The sequence below is a fragment of the Pseudocercospora fijiensis genome, assembly GCF_000340215.1.
Source record: "Pseudocercospora fijiensis CIRAD86 unplaced genomic scaffold MYCFIscaffold_1, whole genome shotgun sequence".
Taxonomy (NCBI): domain Eukaryota; kingdom Fungi; phylum Ascomycota; class Dothideomycetes; order Mycosphaerellales; family Mycosphaerellaceae; genus Pseudocercospora; species Pseudocercospora fijiensis.
In genome coordinates this window covers 4831954-4845919 of record NW_006921532.1, presented here as the reverse complement: position 1 = coordinate 4845919, position 13966 = coordinate 4831954, and the positions used below count along the sequence as shown (strand labels likewise).

General features: G+C 49.3%; 5 protein-coding genes across 5 annotated transcripts; 4 read left to right on the top strand and 1 right to left on the bottom strand.

Moving 5' to 3' along the window:
• Window positions 1–351: 351 nt before the first annotated feature.
• MYCFIDRAFT_209782 (uncharacterized protein) lies at window positions 352–1212 on the top strand. The gene has a single exon (XM_007923234.1). It carries the CDS (start codon window positions 561–563, stop codon window positions 837–839), a length of 279 nt encoding a protein of 92 aa, XP_007921425.1. The 5' UTR covers window positions 352–560; the 3' UTR covers window positions 840–1212.
• Window positions 1213–2000: 788 nt separating this feature from the next.
• MYCFIDRAFT_149003 (uncharacterized protein) lies at window positions 2001–3185 on the top strand (the record flags this gene model as incomplete). The annotated part of the gene is made up of 2 exons (XM_007923233.1): window positions 2001–2336; window positions 2391–3185. The coding sequence occupies 2 exons, from the start codon at window positions 2001–2003 to the stop codon at window positions 3183–3185; spliced, it is 1131 nt and encodes a 376-aa protein (XP_007921424.1).
• Window positions 3186–3307: 122 nt separating this feature from the next.
• MYCFIDRAFT_185068 (uncharacterized protein) lies at window positions 3308–5347 on the bottom strand (the record flags this gene model as incomplete). Its single annotated transcript, XM_007923232.1, has 1 exon — window positions 3308–5347. The coding sequence occupies one exon, from the start codon at window positions 5345–5347 to the stop codon at window positions 3308–3310; it is 2040 nt and encodes a 679-aa protein (XP_007921423.1).
• A 374-nt stretch (window positions 5348–5721) lies between these two features.
• On the top strand, window positions 5722–6808 carry MYCFIDRAFT_26465 (uncharacterized protein; the record flags this gene model as incomplete). The annotated part of the gene is made up of 3 exons (XM_007921565.1): window positions 5722–6120; window positions 6209–6511; window positions 6581–6808. 3 exons carry the CDS (start codon window positions 5722–5724, stop codon window positions 6806–6808), a joined length of 930 nt encoding a protein of 309 aa, XP_007919756.1.
• Window positions 6809–7906: 1098 nt separating this feature from the next.
• On the top strand, window positions 7907–11440 carry ISP4 (sexual differentiation process protein ISP4; the record flags this gene model as incomplete). Its single annotated transcript, XM_007923231.1, has 16 exons — window positions 7907–8063; window positions 8132–8271; window positions 8421–8527; window position 8600; window positions 8654–8789; window positions 8840–8975; window positions 9039–9208; window positions 9351–9404; window positions 9481–9497; window positions 9575–9589; window positions 9660–10054; window positions 10104–10422; window positions 10480–10514; window positions 10621–11075; window positions 11228–11297; window positions 11350–11440. 16 exons carry the CDS (start codon window positions 7907–7909, stop codon window positions 11438–11440), a joined length of 2298 nt encoding a protein of 765 aa, XP_007921422.1.
• Between the last annotated feature and the right edge of the window lie 2526 nt (window positions 11441–13966).

Here is a 13966-nt window from a genome sequence, read left to right as displayed (position 1 = left end):
AGCATGGCTGCCGGGCCATACGCACAGCTTTCCCCGCCATTACAGCAAACGCCCGGACCGGCTCATGCACAGATGGCTCATCAAGTTAGCCCTCCGCCTCAATTTTACCAGCCTCAAGTTGGACATCAGGTATCGCCGCCTTTGGTGCAGGGACATCCGCAGCCTGTGCAGCCTGCGCATCAGCAATTCCAGCAAGGGTCGTATAACTTCAATCAGGATTTGACCCCGCCAGGGCAGCATCAGCAATCTTACTTTACACAACCGACGACCCAGACAAATCCAATTGCACAGTTCGCGAACTGGGGAGGATACGGCGGTCCAGGTGGGAATCCCTCCACTCTGGATGAAGAGAATGCGGTACCTCCCCAAAGCAATCCTTGGAACATTGATGCAAGGTGAAGCAGCTGCTAAAAGAGGCATGACAGATCCTCGTCCCACGGTATAGACTGCTCACACAGCAGTATGCTTCCTTGCCAGCGCAAACAATTCCAACACCGGCACAAGCCAGTGAACACTCGAACGCAGTTCCACCGCCCACAGATTCCGTAGGTTAGCAACCCATGATCAGCGAGGCTGTATTGAGAAGGAGCGCCGGGCATCCACCGCACGTGCACACGCCAGCATTCTCCATTCCGAAAACCACAGTCATGCCTCCGCTTGAGGGTAGAGGTCCTGCCCCGCTGCCGCGCTCTCCAGGGAATTCCATGGGCGATTCTGCAAGAGAGATCTCTGAACTGCCAGTGCTGATACCATATGCCGTGGCTTCTGGACCTCTCATTGCAATTGAAAATCTCAAACAGACTGCGAAGCCTGACATCAGCGGCAAGACATTCCCGTGAAGCGTCTCTGGGCCAGACCGCGGATGAGTTCACGCGGCTACGAGCCGTTTGCGAGCGCCGAGATTCGGGCGAGGAAGAGCTCACCAGTCACCGACGATCGTGAGGCGAATTTGATTATGACCGTGAAGTGAAAAGGGGCGACATCGACAGTATCTTGAAAGGAGGACGATTGGCACCGATATGAGCTGTTGTGAGCTGTAATGGAGCGTTCTGATTACTACTGCATTCCAGACTGTATTGGACATTCCAAGATCTTCTTGAAGACGTGCTAGACGAGCATTGGGAACGTTGATACGATCGAGATAGCTTCACAGAACTTAGCTCTGGGGGAGAGACACAATCGTAATAGTTGTTGGCAGAAGCCGCCAATCCGGTCTCCGCAGAACCGTCTTCTCAAAGGCGAACATTTCTTCGGCTTCTAAATCTATCTCGCAAGCAGGGACATTGTGCCTGGATGCCAGCTGGTGTGACAACTTCCACGAGAGCAACAGGCGCGTCCGGATCCTTACTGTCGACTGTCACCTGTGACTTCGCCTTCGACGTGAGCAGAACCAACTTTTTCTCTTGGACCGAGTAGCTCTGTGCCATTTTTTTCACAAGGCATACCAGCATTGTGGAGTATTTGGATTGACCATCACTGAGAAGGATCGCTTGGGCTTTTCTTGGTTCACACTTTCACACACGATTCCAGCCACGTTCGGATGACCGCTTGGCGCCAAGACGGCTTGTCAATCTCCATGGAGAGATCTCACCCGTCCGTCACCACCAGCGCGCTTTCGAGGCGTTGTGCGAGTCACTTGTCCTGGTTAATAGGCTCGCTGCCGGTATGGCAGCTGCACTGAAGATTCCTATGCATGGCAACTCTACATCCGTGGAACAGCCTGGACACAGACAGATCCGTGGAGATATTGGCCATGCCATGCAGCGAAAGAGAACTGTGCTCTGGTCCGCTATGGTAGAAAAACGATCATATCAGGCGGAGTATGAAGCGCAAGTCCAAAAGTAATGCTCAGATATACTGCACGGCTGCGTTCGATACATCAAGAACTGTCGATACAAAACCACCACGCTGTGACGCAACAATTCCCAATGGCTATTGACACGCCTCTTGTCCCTTGTACACCCGTGCGCAAGTCAAGGCGTACGTTACCGGCCGTATGGATGCGAGCAGGTACCAGCAAAGGTCTGTTCTTGCACAAACGCGACCTTCCTGCGAAGCAAGAACAATGGAGTCCGATCATCCTTGCGGCGATGGGATCCGCAGATTCTGACCCGAGACAACTCAACGGGATAGCTGGAGCAACAAGCACGACATCAAAAGTGGCAGTCGTGGCTGCATCGAGCAAGTCTGGTATTGACATCGAATACACCTTTATCCAGGTCTCTATCGGTAGCCCTCAGCTTGACTTCACGGGCAATTGCGGGAACATCGCGTCAGGTGTTGGGCCATTCGCAATCGATGAAGGGCTTGTGCAGGTTCCACCCGGAAAAGAGACGGTAAGCGTGCTCGGTCCATTCCTGGAAAACTCGGCCCCCTTCTGACAGCTATAGATTGACGTACGAATTCTGAACACAAACACTGGCCGAGTGCTTGTGGAAACCTTGGAGATCGATCGGATGGGTCATTTCGCAGAAGATGGCGACTACAATCTTCCGGGCACCTTTTCGACCGGTAGTACCATTGGTGTCGCTTTCGAGAAACCAGCAGGCGCAATGACAGGATCACTGTTGCCTTCGGGCAATGCTATCGACTCGTTGTGCATCCCCGGCACGATCGGACGGCCAGCATGTGTGGTGCAGGCAAGCTTAATAGACGCGGCCAATCCATTTGTGTTGGTCGAAGCTTCCTCATTGCCTGCAGTCCTGCACGGCAAAGATCCCCACTCGTCGTTTTATCTGGATTTTGTAGAAGACGTGCGTCGACAAGGCGCCGTTGCGATGGGCCTGGCGAGGGATGTGCAGGAGGCTGCAAAGACACGCGGGACTCCCAAGATTGCAATCCTGTCGGCTGCGAACGATCCGAAAACCGACCTCGAAGTGACGGCTTTCAGTATGGGGAAAGTCCACGGGTCATTGCAATTGACCGGAGCGGTTTGCTTGAGCACAGCAGTATGTACTACAGGGACGGTAGCCAATCGTCTATTGGCAACCAGATATCAATCGGCGACTCAAGTGAGGAACAACTGCTTCGTTGACCTCGGCACCTCAGAGCGAAACGTGACGATACGACATCCCAGCGGCACAATTAGTGCTGAGGTCAGGGTGCATGGCGGCGAGGTCGCCACTGTAAGATTGGTGCGAACAGCACGGCGCCTCTTTGAAGGAAACGTCTGCTTCATAGCCTGAGTCGACACACAGAGTGCCAATTCATAGGAAAAGCTGAGACCAGACTGCCTTGCCTGATTTCAGAGCGCCAGCGAGTTCTCAACTTGCCGAGTTATATCGCTGTTCATCCACACGTGTAGCAGCTAGATCATGGCATCGAAATCAGATGCATTGAATCCAAAGATCATGTCCTCGAATCTCAGCTCGCCTGGATACACAGACTGATTACAATCAGCACTCGCCGTGGCATCGTTGTTGATTGCAGACTCTTGTACGAAGCTTCGAATGATGGCATCGACATCTAGATCCGGAGCCATATTACCTGCAACGAAGGTCGCCTCCAGATCAGCGAAGTGACCAGGGCTTATACCTTGATCATTTGACATGAGGTGCAGATGATCATTCGGCGCTGTTGAAGCGTTGATTTCGGAATTTTGTGGTTTCTCGCCCGCTTCGACGCCTAAACGTGCCATCAAGTTCTCAATGACATAGATCGCTTTCCTGACGGCGTAATTGGTTGCTGAATTATGTCGCAGCACCGACATGCATGTTCTTAGACAACTGTGCGCTTCGGAAGAGGCACCTCTTTTCGAGGCTATGCGAGCTTGAATGGTGGCGGCCACATATGTGGCATAAGAAATGAGGTACGGTGCTCTGCTCACACTATACGCACGATCGTACATTCTGACGAGCTTGACGATATTCGTGGCAGCGGTGGCGCACTGCTTGAAGGAGCCCACGGCAACGGAGGGCGAGTTGGAGTGCAAATGTCCATCTGAAACGAAGGGTCGGTGTAAGAGGATGCGCATAAAGTTTGCGATGGCCAATAGCGACAAGACGTGTGGAGGGGGAATGCTTCCTGTATCATGCTCACGATCTAAGCTCAAGCTGAGGTGAGAGGGGAGCTGATCCGTCCACTGAGCCAAGGCAGACTCCAGAGAAGCCAGGTCGTCTTTCAGAGTATCTGGACTCTCCATCATCCCCTTCTCCCGATAGACTTTGTTAAGGATTTGGTTCAAGATTGTGCAAAGCCGACATAATTGTGTGAATGTGGACACACTGTAGCTGCACGAGCCCGAGTATGACGAGTTTCCAGAGTAAGCGAAAGGGGTCCAGTACTCAAGCTCTTCGTATTCATCCTTGAAACAGATAGGCACATCACATTCCGATACTTGCAGTGCCGCTGGGCGACCTTGATAGAGTGACTGAATTTTGTCGACGATGAAAGCACTCCAGAACACACGTCTTCGCACCTCTAAATCCTCATCCGAGAGTCCACGAATGTCGGTCATCAGGATCGCATCAATGTGTAAACCTAGATCGATTATCATACGAAAGGCGAGGCCCGCATATAGCCATGCTGCGCTTTGCTCGTCGCCAAGAGCGAACAAGGAATTGGTCATTTGTAGGAGAGCCTGGATTGTTGTGATTCTAGATTGATCCATTGCTTCTCCCAGAAGATGTTGTCTGAATTTTGCACCAGCCGTGCGCACGTCGCTGGGATCTGTCCGAAGCTCCAATCGAGGGCTAAACTTGGACGATCCAAAATAGATGGCATTTAGCAAGATCTTGGAGAAATACGGCCCATCGCACGCCATGTCGCGCATAAACGCTGGACGGTAAGTTACCAGGAACGAATGGTGCTGTCGATTCCAGTGAAGATTCAGTAGGTGGAGACCCATCTCTGGATCGAGACCGTCGAAGTCAAGCAGCCCGCGAGCGGCATTTACAGCCTCCAGCTGTCTCTGCTTGGCAGCTTCCGCAAACAGGGAAGTAGACATTCGAGACTCACGTTCGCCCGAAAACCATTTCTGCGAATGTCTTGCTGCGGGAGCATCTTCATATAGTGTGCTCGTAGGGCCGTGATATGTGGCGTTGTTGCTGATGGACGCAGGCGCCCGGTTGTGGACCCTAGAAGCCTGGGACACCGGAAGAGGCAGTGTATCTGATGGGACATCTTGAAGTGCAACGTGCGAGAGCGTGCCGGCGTGGTCATTGGACGGTTCAGCAGAAAGCTGAGAACGCAAGCCAAGGTTTTCCTCACGCAAGGCGGAGATGACAGCGTTTGTCGGCCTGGCACGTTTCGATCTTTCCACATAGACGCAGTCTTTGCCATACGCACGACAATTGCTGCAAAGAGGCGAATCATTGTCGCATTTCAGCTTGAAAGATTCAGCGACCATCACGCAACCATCATCCTGCTGTTTCGCACCTTGCGGATCTTGCAGAACTGACAAGCCTTGCTCACTCTGCCTCGCCGTGGAGATTGCCTTGTATTTGATGGAGATGTCATGGCCCTCAAAGAATTGCCACGGGATCGTGCAAGCCAGAACAGAGAGATGAAGCTTGGAGAGACTTCAAGCTACATGTCATCAGCCGCGGATGATGAGGCTCCGCGGGATATTTAGTCCCATGTCTTGGCATTATCTCTCCGCCTGCGCGGTATGCGATGTATCGAAGTCCTTGGAGGGTGTGGGACTGCTTTTCAACCGGCAATCCAGCCTGATTGCCATGTCACAATGTTCCTTGACGGGGACCCGACTTCGATTTCTCCAAGATGGACTCCAGAGCTGTTGTGGGAAGCGCTTCGACCACTCGACCAGTCGCGTCAAAGTCCAGAAATCACCAACAATTATCGCCTTCGGAGTCGCTAGTGGCAGGAGCTGTTGCTGGAGCCATCGAAGCCTCTGTAACTTATCCTACGGAATATCTTAAGACGAGATCACAGCTGAGGTCAGCCTCGGGGCAAACTGTGAGCGCTCTGAAGATCCTACAGCAGACAATCTCCCACCAAGGGCTCTCCGGCTTGTACACTGGATGTTCTGCATTGGTAGCAGGCACAGCAGTGAAAGCCGGTGTACGATTTCTTGCCTTCGACTCAATCAAGAATGCGCTTGCCGACGACTCTGGTCGTCTCTCTACAGTAAATGGCATCCTCGCCGGGATGCTGGCAGGCGTGAGTCAAGTTCACTTCTTGCAAAAAAGCCGCAAGAAGAATAAGATCCACAGCTCTATGCTTTTGTGCTGACAATTATGCGCGAAAGGCAGCAGAAAGCGTGGTGGCAGTAACACCGACCGAGAGAATCAAGACTGCCTTGATCGACGATGTGAAGGGCGCGAAACGATTTCGATCCACTCTGCACGGCATTACGGTTCTTGTACGCGAGCAGGGGTTGACTGGCGTATACCGTGGCCTTATTTCGACAACTATGAAGCAATCAGCGACATCTGCGGTGAGGATGGGTACTTATAATGCAATGAAATCCAGGTATAGGTCCAGGTACGGGCGTAGTCCGACAGGTATCGCAGAGACATTCGTCATGGGGGCGGCTTCTGGGGTGGTGACGGTAAGTACAGAAACGGCAGTCCAACAGCATGCCTGGGAAGGAACTTGTTGCTAACGGGTAGACGTTCAGGTATATGCAACTCAGCCTCTCGACACAGTCAAGACACGGTCACAGAGCGCTCGCGGCGAGCGTATGGGTGCTGCAATTGTGAGCATCTGGCGAGATGGAGGGCTTCGAGCATTTTGGAGAGGCAGCACGATGCGACTGGGTCGTTTAGTGTTTTCGGGCGGCATAGTGTTCGCTGCGTACGAGCAGATCTCTCAGCTGATGCGCCTGACAGCGTCTGGCTGCTCATAGGCACGAAAGCTCACTATAGGCTGGGCCGTGTAGTTCTATTGAGCGCAGGCGCAATGGGAGACTCGAACCAAACAGCGGGAGACAGGTACAGTACACGTGCAGCTAGTCTGACATGGTGCATCAACCTAAGTTATTATGAGAGTCCAGCCGCGTACGGTGTTGTGATGTTGTTGTGAGCGAACTCCGAACGCCGCTGTTGGCCTGCCTGCACAAGTACGCGCCTCACCGTCCTTCACATCCTCGCCTGCCCTTTTCTTGACCTCACCTCACTGCTTGGGCATCAAATTCTCATATCCGACTCACTGTCAATTGAAAGCCATCGTTCCAAGACCTCGTGCGCGACACCCCATGCGAGCATCGCCTATCTTCACGCAAACGAACACGAGTACCCTGCTATTCTACACGAAAGTCGGGGCGCAAGCGAAAGTGCTCAAAGATCGATGAGATTCAATGACGAGCGGACACAAGAGCGCGGCCATGTCCTACACCAGATCTTCACGGCTTGCAATTGCTCCGATGAAGCGGCTATGCACACGCAATAGATCTGGAGAGTCCGTTCTGAAGAGCGTTGTGGACCTGCCCGGCAGATAAGTGACTACTTCCAGTGTTGCTGCGTAGTCTCGACCAGAATGATGCAAACGATGGGTTGAGTCGCATTATAGCGTCGTATTGATGCAGAGAACAAAGATAGTTGCGGCAGTTCGATTGCCCTGTACATGGCCACACTTTGACTTGGCGCGCGGGCAAGTCTCAGTCTGACATGCTTGTTGCTTCTCAAGCCTCGCCGAGATCTCTTTGTTGCGGAACTGGAGGGCGCTTCGGTCGCAACAAGCACGAACAAGACCGACGCCATCAGGTCTTGAGCTGATGGTCTTTGCCCAATGCCTCATTTGTCCAACGAGCGACGGGGTGTGAGGCGAAAGCAGCGCACGGCGCACATTGCACACCCCAGATGACAAGCCTTGTCAACCTTCCACATGTAGCACCCTTGTCGATGCTGTCGTCTTGCTGTTGCCCGCGCTCCAGACTAAGATAAGTCTTTGGTGTACCGTAGCTGATTCTCCGTCCACCTTCTGCTATCTACGCCGCGCTGTGAATATGGAGAGCACCGAGAAAGGCAGCCATCAGGCCTCTGATGAAGAGTTCAAGATACCAAGCGTAGAGACTACAATCGTCGCAGAGAAAAAGCTTGATGACGAGCTATACGTACCCAGAGACGATGAGGAATTCATCGACCCTCGCTTGAAGGACTATCGTGAGTGGCTGCTGAGCAATGGCTGTGATATCGCTGATACACTGCTAACGCGCTTTCTTCCGCGCCAGCCATTCCGCTAGTCGCGAAGACCGTAGATCTTCACAACGATCCGACAGAGCCAATTCTTACCTTCCGATTCTGGGTACTCTCAACTTTGTGGACCATAGTCGGGTGTGCAGTGTCGACATTCTACTACTTCAAACCTTACGTGAGTGCACTGTTGATTGGTTTAGCTTCCAAGTGTATGAGACTCTACAACACCTTAGAGTCGTCCTGAGCTAAGGGCCCTATTGCTGCATGCTCTGATGCAATCACGGGGTCAATTCGCCTGCGCAAGTGCTGACAATTGTTCTCCAGGACCAATATCTCACATCTTATGCGGTCCAGCTTCTGGCATGGGGCACGGGCGAGGCTATGGCTCGATGGCTACCGAAGCGAGAGTATTCCATATTCGGTTACAAATGGTAAGAAGGCAATACCTTGAGAGCACACACATGCCTAAGACATTTGCTGACCTTCGGCTTCCTACTTTTCAGGGTACTTTTCCTTCGCAGTCTGCTCATTCTGCAGTAGTCGCTGATGATGACTAGTCGATGAACCCCGGTCCTTGGAATGCAAAAGAACACGCTCTGATCATCGTTGCGTATTGGGGCTCGTGCTATACTGCCTATGGCCTTGGCCCACTGAGCGCACTTCAAATATACTATGGCAAAAAGATATCTGCAGGTGAGCTGCCGTGCTTGACCTCGAAAGTAAAGTGTGCTGAATTTCATTAGGCTGGAGCATTCTATTCCTGATCACTACTCAAATGATCGGATACGGCTTTGCAGGAGTCTTTCGTGACATTCTGGTCCGACCTCCAAAGATTTACTATCCGGGCGTGCTCCCAAATGTCGCGCTGTTCAACGCGATGTAAGAAATCCGACAGTTCAAGGGCCTCGTCCTGACCTAGAAATTTACTGATATATTTGCTAGGCATCGAAACCCTACCGTCACGAGGAATTCGCTCAAGTTCTTTATCATTGTCGCGGTCGGGGCTTTCATCTGGGAATGGTTTCCAGAACTCATATTTCCGGTCCTTGCCTCTCTTCCGATCATCTGCTGGTTCGGGCATGGCAACCCCATCGCGTATGTCCTTGGATCTGGTAAGTAATGGCCAGGAACGGCAACCGATGGCATTTCTCCGCAAGAGCATGCAGACCAGACTTGACTCCAAAGTCCCGTTCTGTGCAGGGAGTGCCTCACGACCGAATGCATCCGGGCCTACGCTGACCATGAATGATCCAGGTACATACGGATTCGGCTTTCTCACGCTCTCTCTCGATTGGAATTATATCAACGGTTCTGGTGAGTAGCGCTAACGAGCATGTATCACTTTGGCCGCATCATTTGCTGATCTGTTCTCTCATTGTTACAGTTCTTGAATCTCCTTGGGTAAGTCTGTTTGGGTTTTTAGCATGCACGATCATGTCTAAGACACTTGCTAACCTCGTACGCTTTTTTTTTTGTAGTACACACCACTTTGGGTAAGTGTAACGAAGACGCACAATTCCCTCCTCTCTTCGGACCTATGCTGATCCTACCCCTGCATTCCAGGTATCCATGACGATGTGTGCGGGCGTCGTCTTCTCTGCTTGGTTCCTGTATCCGATCCTTTACTACACCAACACATTGAATGCACAGACCTGGCCCGCGATGGCTTCTGGCACTTACGACGTAAACGGAACTGACTACAACATCACCCGCGTGATGACCTCAGATTTTCGACTGAATCAAACGGCCATGGACGAGTACTCAAGACCTTACTGGAGTCTGCCTTATGTTTTCTCCTTCTTCTTTGCTTTTGCTTGCAGTACAGGTGCTATCATGTATGCGATCTTGTGGTACGGCAAGAGTGTATGGAAAGCTGCAAAGGATGCATTCAAGAAAAGATCCGAGATGGACGATTACAATGATCCCTATCTTAAGCTAATGTCCTTTGACCCACGGGTGTAAGTGCGTTTCTGGCATGTAGAGTTATTGACCTGCTGACCATCTCAGGCCGCATTGGTGGTACCTGGCTCTCCTTGGAGTCTGCGCTGCTCTGTCGCTCGGTACAATCTATGGAGCGGACCTGCAATTGCCCTGGTGGGGTTTCATCGTCATGGCACTGGTCTCATGGGCATTCACACTTCCGAACGGCATACTGTGGGGCGTCGCAAATCAGCAGATCGGCATGGCATATCTTTCAGAAGTCATCGCTGGCAGCCTCTTTCGTGGCAGTCCCACTGCAGTGCTGATGTCAATGACTTATGCCCGTCAGATCTTGGAACAAAATCTCAATCTTATCTCGGACTACAAGTTCGGCTTCTATATGAAGGTTGGTGTCGATGCCTCCTGAATTGTGGTGGTTAGACGCATGCTGACTTTGACCAAGATACCGGAGAAGGAGATGTTTATTGGTCAAGTTTGGTGAGTCAACTGTCCTTTGATTTTCACTTCGTCGACCACTCGCTGTGACTGGAGATGAAGAATTAAAAGAAGCATGAACGGAATCCCGCTTACTTCTCGCTGTTAGGGGCACGCTTGTTGGTCCATTCATCAATGTCTGCTTGATGCAGTACGTTATTGATGATATAGGAATTCCCAAACTCACGGGGAAAGTCAAGAGCGTGAACTGGTATGCAGCCAGGACGAAAAACTTCTACTCGCTGTCCGTGCTCTGGGGTGTTTTGGGACCACAGACTTTCTTCGGGAAAGACTCGCCTTACAATTGGGCATATTACGGGTTCGTTGTAGGACCCGTGGCCGTGATACTCGTGTGGCTTGTCCAGAAGACAAAGCGGAACTGGAACCTGGAGCACTATTGCAATCCCACTCTATTTTTCCTGGGTGCGGCCACGTTCCCAATTTTTCCAATGACGAACTTCTTCCCGGCATTCCTGGCGTCAATCATCACCATGGGCTTCGTTTACCGCTATCGTCCTGCTTGGTGGCGGAAGTACCATTACTTGACCGGAGTCGGCATGGATTGTGAGTATACCCCTCCCCTATTCAAGGCATGAATCCGAGCAACTGTGTACGGCCCAAGGAGCGGTGTCAGAGATGATAGCACTCTCTCACAGCTGTGTCTCGGATTGCACATCATGCGAACTATTGCTGACCCTTATGCCCATTGCTTTTAGGTGGTACCCAAATAATGCAGACCTTCCTGGCGTTCTGCATCAATTTGCCAAACCTGTCGTTTCCGACGTGGTAAGTGAAAGATGTCAGACACGCATGAGCTGGCTACTGATGTTCCACGTAGGTGGGGAAACCAGCCAACATACATCGATCGTTGCTTTCCTCCCAACTCCAAACTTCCTCCGGCCATGCAAATACTTCCGAACCCAAGCTGAGATGTTCATATGAGGTTTGATATGGCTCTTGGTACCATTGGCATGAGATTGTGACCTCTGCTGGGACGGTAGCGCAGTAGTCGGCACGTTCGTTCAATTACTCGAGGGAGGTAGAGATAGTCCTGTTAAATTTGTGTCCGCTTGAATACTGCCACGACTCGGAATGCCGATGAGATTTGATGGGCGATATCGGCAAGGCTGGGAATAAGCAAGGTTTAGTTACCCCGGTCCAAGGAAACCCTGGCAGACCTTATTCCCTCGGCAGACCTGTGACGCGTAAGCTCAGTCATATGGTGGCACGTGACTTCTTGGCAGGAGAAGGATTTTCACACTGTATTTTAGACTATAGAATAAGCAGAACATAGGCAATCAACGAAGCTATATTAAACCGCTAGCAAGGCAGTATTACGTAAGTAATCCACTGCGCTATACGTAATAGTTATAAGCCCGGAAATCCGTAGTGTTAGAGACTTCTATAGCATAAGATAATAATTAGTAGTCTTAGTAGTACTAAAACAAACACTATTTAATTAAGCTTCTATAAGCGCCTATAAGATCGATATATCGTTAATAGCTCTCTTTTCGGCTAGTCGCCTCGGAGGAACTAAATATATTACTCTTCGAGGGCCTAACGACTAGGATCGCTAGTTTAAGCAAACTAAGATACATCTCTCTAGATATAAAACCTAGATATATACTAATCCTTATGCAAGTAAACTAGTAGAGCTAGCTTAGCCTATAATCCCTATACTAGACGCAGAACGCATACTAGTTAACCCTCTTTACTAGCAAGGAGTTAAAATAGCTATAGATATCTATAGGATCTAGTTAGCGGACTTCAATCGATTTAGGTTAGTACGTAACAAGTCTATCGAATACCTAGCTACTACTATAGACGTACGCTATTATTTAGAAATTACTAATAATAACAATATAATAGTGCTAATACTGCGTGTTATTCTTACGCGTCTAAAAGACAAGCTTGCTCTAAATATATAATAGTAAAGAACAATAGTTAGTAAGGAACTAGCTCGCCTAATAGGATTACGACAAGTTAAGGACCTAGAATAGTAGTATAAGGAATAGCTTAACCTATATAAGAAGATAAGGCGTATACAACACTTAGAACTAGATAACCTAGTAGTCTATCTCTATATAGCAGTTACGAATATAGATAAAACCTACGGAAAGGGACTCTATATAATGTATTAGGCCTCGCCTAACACTAATTACTTCCTCTAACTAATTAATATAGTACGAGAATATGCCCGCAATATACTAGGAGCCTCTACTAAGAAAGGGTTATTATTTAGCATTATCTACGAGGAAACAGGTAAAGCTAATACTACTTCTCCCTAAGCTAATGCCGCTCTGCAAGCAGCTAAAGACAATAACAATAAGAACAAGAACCGCAGTAGCAGCCGTATACCGAAGACGTACGCTAAGGTAACTAGCGTTAGTAAGAAGAAGGCATATAAGAACCGAGGCAAATGCAACGTAGTAAACTATCGCCTTCGTAACTAGGTTAAAGAGAAGGATAAGGACAACAAGTAGAAGGCTAAGCTAAAGTACTTTAAAAGCTACCTACGTAAGAACAAAAGCTTCTATCTAAGGTAGGCTAAGTTCTTTAAGGACCTACTAGCTATTAAAATTGCTTAAGAATACTATAGATTAGAGAGTAGCAATAGCGAGGATTCTATACCGGACAAGCTCTCCCTTGCCTGCTTCTTCTACGCTAATACACTATTATTTGCCGGAGCAGTCGGGCCTACTGCCTACCTTAGTATAGCAGCGTTAATAGAGTAGAATCCGTTTAATAGCCTAATATATAATAGTAGCTTAAACTGCAATATTATTAACTATCCTAGTCGCTTCAATTTTATACTACTTCTGTTACTAGCCTCCTTAACTGTAGCAACTAGTACTAGTTATAACAAGGTAGTAGCTATCGGAATAGTATCCTTTACGGTTATAGCTGTTAGTAGCAAGCCCCTACAGATTAAACTAAAGGAATGCCTTTACATCCCTAACTTCTATACTAACATTATAGGAGGTGCCTTCTTCTTCTAGCGTAGATTCAAGCACTAAGAAATCGATGACACCCTCTATAGCCTATAATATAAGCTACTAGTTAAGTTTATTAGACTAACCTAAGGAATGCCCTACTTCGATATTGTTAGCAAAGTAGATAAAACACTACTACTAACTAAGTAGCTAGTCGACTTAGACAATAAGCCGCTTAAGTACCTATTCTAACTATCTTAGTTAATAACAAACCTGTTAGCCTACGCAATAGCTCGTCGCTCCGTACGCCTATTACTACTAAGAACGCTTACACTTAAGCAAATATATAAGGTATTTAGACATCTAGGTGCTAAGAGAGCAGAAGAGCTAGTTAATAGGATTAATAGAATAAAGAGGGATTATACACATAATAATGAGGTACTAAGAACACTACTATACCCTATATACGTACAAGCAAAGGGCAAGAAGCTCATTTCTAGGAGGCTAAGGCACTATAACGTG

Bases quoted from the DNA above. Each gene is read 5' to 3' on its own strand.
- MYCFIDRAFT_209782 (XM_007923234.1), top strand. From the start codon at position 561: ATGATCAGCGAGGCTGTATTGAGAAGGAGCGCCGGGCATCCACCGCAC.